This window comes from Sinocyclocheilus grahami, unplaced genomic scaffold, assembly GCF_001515645.1.
Source record: "Sinocyclocheilus grahami isolate Dianchi unplaced genomic scaffold, SAMN03320097.WGS_v1.1 scaffold556.1, whole genome shotgun sequence".
Lineage (NCBI taxonomy): Eukaryota > Metazoa > Chordata > Actinopteri > Cypriniformes > Cyprinidae > Sinocyclocheilus > Sinocyclocheilus grahami.
In genome coordinates, this window is record NW_015505735.1 from 383,263 (window position 1) to 387,694 (window position 4,432).

The 4,432-nt window shown below is 39.2% G+C and overlaps 1 protein-coding gene across 4 annotated transcripts in view; it reads right to left on the reverse strand.

Annotated features, from left to right (window-relative positions):
* Window positions 1–1,380: 1,380 nt before the first annotated feature.
* The window catches only part of LOC107556159 (exocyst complex component 1-like), an 18,212-nt gene continuing 15,160 nt past the window's right edge, over window positions 1,381–4,432 (reverse strand). For all 4 annotated transcript variants that reach the window (XM_016239207.1, XM_016239204.1, XM_016239206.1 and 1 more), the window contains 7 exons: window positions 4,322–4,423; window positions 4,166–4,239; window positions 3,855–4,083; window positions 3,584–3,767; window positions 2,375–2,574; window positions 2,013–2,207; window positions 1,381–1,920 (listed from right to left, as the gene is read on the reverse strand). In XM_016239207.1, coding sequence (XP_016094693.1) covers window positions 1,768–1,920; window positions 2,013–2,207; window positions 2,375–2,574; window positions 3,584–3,767; window positions 3,855–4,083; window positions 4,166–4,239; window positions 4,322–4,423 — 1,137 coding nt within the window. In that variant the 3' untranslated portion in view covers window positions 1,381–1,767. The remainder of the gene's footprint in view (window positions 1,921–2,012; window positions 2,208–2,374; window positions 2,575–3,583; window positions 3,768–3,854; window positions 4,084–4,165; window positions 4,240–4,321; window positions 4,424–4,432) is intronic.

Below are 4,432 nucleotides of genomic sequence, written 5' to 3' on the forward strand. Positions count from 1 at the left end.
TGTGGGGGAAGGTTTAGGTTTAGGTGTGGGGTGGGGTTAGGATTAGGTGTGGGGGAAGGTTTAGGGCTAGATGTGGGGGTTGGGTTAGGATTAGGCAATCAGATAGCGATTTCAACGAGAGGGGTAATAATTTGGCAGGGGGTCTAAAATGGGCACACCTGTGGTGGGGGGAGGAGGGTTATTAAAAACATTAAGTGAGTGATGTTACATTACAAAATCACATTTTACCATCTGGTTATGTAAACTAGTTGTACAGAAAAAGTAATGTTGTTGCCCTATGTTTTTTGTATGTGTACGCGCAGGCGCGTCTATGTCTGTTTTGTCATTGCGCATTATAAGCAGTGGCGCTCCCACATGGGATTGAAATGCCCCCCAGTTATGCCATTCTGGCACCAGGCCTCTATAAAACGGTTATTAAATATTGAAAATATTTGAGTTTTTTTCTTTAATTAAAAAGTAGTTTTCAAGGTCTGCGCACAAGGACGATAACAGTAACCATAAAGTTTTAATAATCGATCTCGTTCACACCAAGAACGATTTTCCGCGTATTATAAGCTTCTGCTGCAGTTATGTCGCCTGCAACTTTAAATGCTCGAGCTTTTTGTGAACTCGAGTCCAGTTGTGATTGGCTGACAATGTTTTTTTTATCGTTTATCAGGTGGGGAAAAACATGTGGGCTGTGTCCGAAATCGCCCCCTATACCCTCATTCACTATTCCCTACATTAGGTCACTAATTCAGTTCACTAGAAGGAGTGAATGAAAACGAGTAGTGAATTCGGACACTGACCACAATGATAATCTGTTTTATAATCAAAAATCACAATCAATTACAAGAAGAAAAGAAAATGAACTTAAAATGAAAGTATGCTTTATTTCCTTACATATGACTCCAGGCCTTTTTTTTTACGTGTTGATACTCAGCATTCATGTGCATGAAAAATCAGCCACAGATTTTTAGTGTTGAGGTTTTGTAGAAGTAATGAGAAAGTTCAGTCATTTGCGATTCACTATACTAATGTGTTATAAAGCAATTTTGGTTTTCAAAAAAAACAAAAACAATGAAATCAGTAACATCAGAAATGCAATTTGCATGTTACAAGCAGGGTTTCAGTGTTTGTTATGACACAGCGTTCCATCAAAAAGTGCCCTATTTAAGGGTATGGGGGCGATTTCGGACACAGCCGTGATGAAAGTGATTGCAACTCTGTCGTTATTGTTATAGCTGTGTGAACGCTCCTATTCTCATTTACTTAAAATGACTATTAAAACGTTCATCTTTTCATCCTCTGTGTGAACAGGCTTCGCTGGGGAATTCCACACCACAATGATAATCTGTTTTATAATCAAAAATCACAATCAATTACAAGAAGAAAAGAAAATGAACTTAAAATGAAAGTATGCTTTATTTCCTTACATATGACTCCAGGCCTTTTTTTTTACGTGTTGATACTCAGCATTCATGTGCATGAAAAATCAGCCACAGATTTTTAGTGTTGAGGTTTTGTAGAAGTAATGAGAAAGTTCAGTCATTTGCGATTCACTATACTAATGTGTTATAAAGCAATTTTGGTTTTCAAAAAAAACAAAAACAATGAAATCAGTAACATCAGAAATGCAATTTGCATGTTACAAGCAGGGTTTCAGTGTTTGTTATGACACAGCTGCACTGTAATATACATATATACAATGTAAGCACTCATTCTCTTTCTCTTTCACACACAGCACTTTTCTTTACATTCAATTTCACAATTGTTCAGCTTCCTGTTTTAGTGTGACTGAGCGATACTGGAGAAGTACTCCAACATGTCTTGAATGGTGAACTCCATGGTGATTCCTGACCCCGGGTAGCAGCGGTTTATCAGGCCCTCAAAGTGCTTGTATTGCCGAATGAACTCGTCTTGCATGGAGTGCCACACGACCTAGTGGCCAGATCAAAATTCACATTCACACTCAAGAATCTCAAAAACATTATAAATGCCATTTAGTGTTATTTTCCTCTAGTTTTATTCACCTGTAACAGATTCTCCTCTTCACATAGGTGTTTATCCACCTTCTTGTAGAGGTTGTCCAGGCCCTTTTTCACCTCCTTCCCAGGGTATTCTTTAATAACCTTACGCAGTTCCTGTTTATTGAAGGCAAGTTGGTAGCTCACTTCCTCTTCACGGACACCCTGAGCTACACGTGCTTCCACTCCCTCAAAGAAATGCTGCAAATTGGGAAGAAAATTACAAATGGTCCATAAACATAAAGGCTGAAGAATCCAAATACATTAATAGTCCAAGCGCATTTTAGTTTCATTTCTAAAATTGTAATTTACATGGATGTTCTACTGTAATACTGTTCAAACCTGGTTTCCATGAAGATTTGGCTTACATTAAGTTTCTCTAGCGGTTGGCCCAGTGAGTTGATGACGTAGGACTGCAGGTGATCTGTGTATTTCTGCTTGGCTTCCTTTCTCTCTGCCTCCAGACAGGAGATCTTGAGGCTGGACAGTGTTGAGAAGATATGGTGGAAGTTCTCCATCATCACCACATCACGTGGAGTCTTCTGGCTCTCGCTGGCCACTTTCTCCACTATGGATACGCAAACAGAAAGAGACCAATCAGATGAACAAGAGAGTTAAAAACAAAAGAGAAAGCAGAATCGCAAACACTGAAAATGTACACAAATGATGAGTTACATTCTCTATTAATGGATGGTTCTCAACAGTGTTGTAATTGAAATAAAGCTGAAATAAAATATAAATAATTAGATAAAAAAAACTTAATTTTTTTTAGAAATGTTGCCATAGTAAAATGTATAATAACTATAACTGAAATAAAAATATGTGACCTTGGACCACAAAACCAGTCATAAGGGTCAATTTTTCAATCAAATTTGAAAGCTGAATAAATAAGCTTTCCATTGATGTATGTTTGTTAGTATCAGACAATATCTCTAACCATTAGGGAAGTCGTGGCCTAATGGTTAGAGAGTCGGACTCATAACCCAAAGGTTGTGAGTTCGAGTCTCTGGTCCGGCAGGGATTGTAGGTGGGGGGAGTGAATGTACAGCACTCTCTCCCACCTTCAATACCACGACTGAGGTGCCCTTGAGCAAGGCACCGAACCCCAACTGCTCCCCGGGCGCCGCAGCATAAATGGCTGCCCACTGCTCCGGGTGTGTGTTCACGGTTTGTGTGTGTTCACTGCTGTGTGTGTGCACTTTGGATGGGTAAATGCAGAGCACTAATTCCGAGTATGGGTCACCATACTTGGCCGAGACTGGTTTTGTGGTCCAGGGTCACATATATTAAAACTATATAGAAATATTCATACAAAAACTAATAAAAATGACAAAAGCACAACAAAACTAAAATGCTAAATAGTATTAAATGATATGTGTAGAAGTATAAAAATAATACTAAAATAACCCTCTCTCAATGCCTCGATTACACATGCTCTCATGTTTTCTTTCTCTTCATATTTAAAAAAAAAAAGTCTGAAAAGCAGCATTTCAAGAAATTTAGGGCTTCTTGCACATTCTTACAACTAGTGATGAATTAACAAATGTATGAGATGTCCCGTTGGTTATGATCCTCACCGTTACCGAAGACAGCTCTGATGAGTTTGATGTAGGCCTTATCCAGATCACCCCGTCTTTCTGCATTTCGGAAAATAGCCTCAGCTAGCTTAGCAAACTCCTCAAAGCCGGTGACAAACGGCAGGATGCCCACTTTACTCTTCTTCGAAATCTTCACCTCCTCCATCTGACGAATCTGTCCAGACTAAAACAGCAACAAACACATCAGAAGATTTAAATACTGGTCTTGCCATTGATACATCAAACAATGCTTGACATGAGCTCCACTTACAATGCATTTATCAAAGTTTCTCTTGACAGTGACTAGCACATTGCCCAGCGTTGTGCTGAGATAGGATGCAGGATCAACATTTTGGGCCGTCCAGACGTGGTGACTCATCTTTACCAGCATGTAGAGAGAGTTGAAGCTGTCTATCTTATCAACTAAAGCTATCAGACTGTTCAGCTCTGTCTCAATGCTCTGAAAGATCTTATTCATCATCATCCGAACCATGTCCTTTCTGCAAGAGAAATGGATGTATGATCATTTTTTATGATCTGCTTAAAAACAGATTTGTAAGAACTAAGAGAACGGTCACTCACTCAGATATTGAATGTCTGTGTTCACTGGGGGGTCTGGAGTGAACCATTCCATCGCTGTCATCCACATTCTCTCCCTAATGAGGGATTTATAACATCATTAAATCACACAAATACAATACACACACAGATCTGATCCATACTGTATCTGATACTCACCTGAGCTAGTGTAGGATTTTGCTGCAGCTTGAAGAATTTGCTGATAAAGTCCTGTTCAGCCAGACACAACGGCTCTAGCTCACTCAAAACCTGCTCAAAAATCTAGAAAAC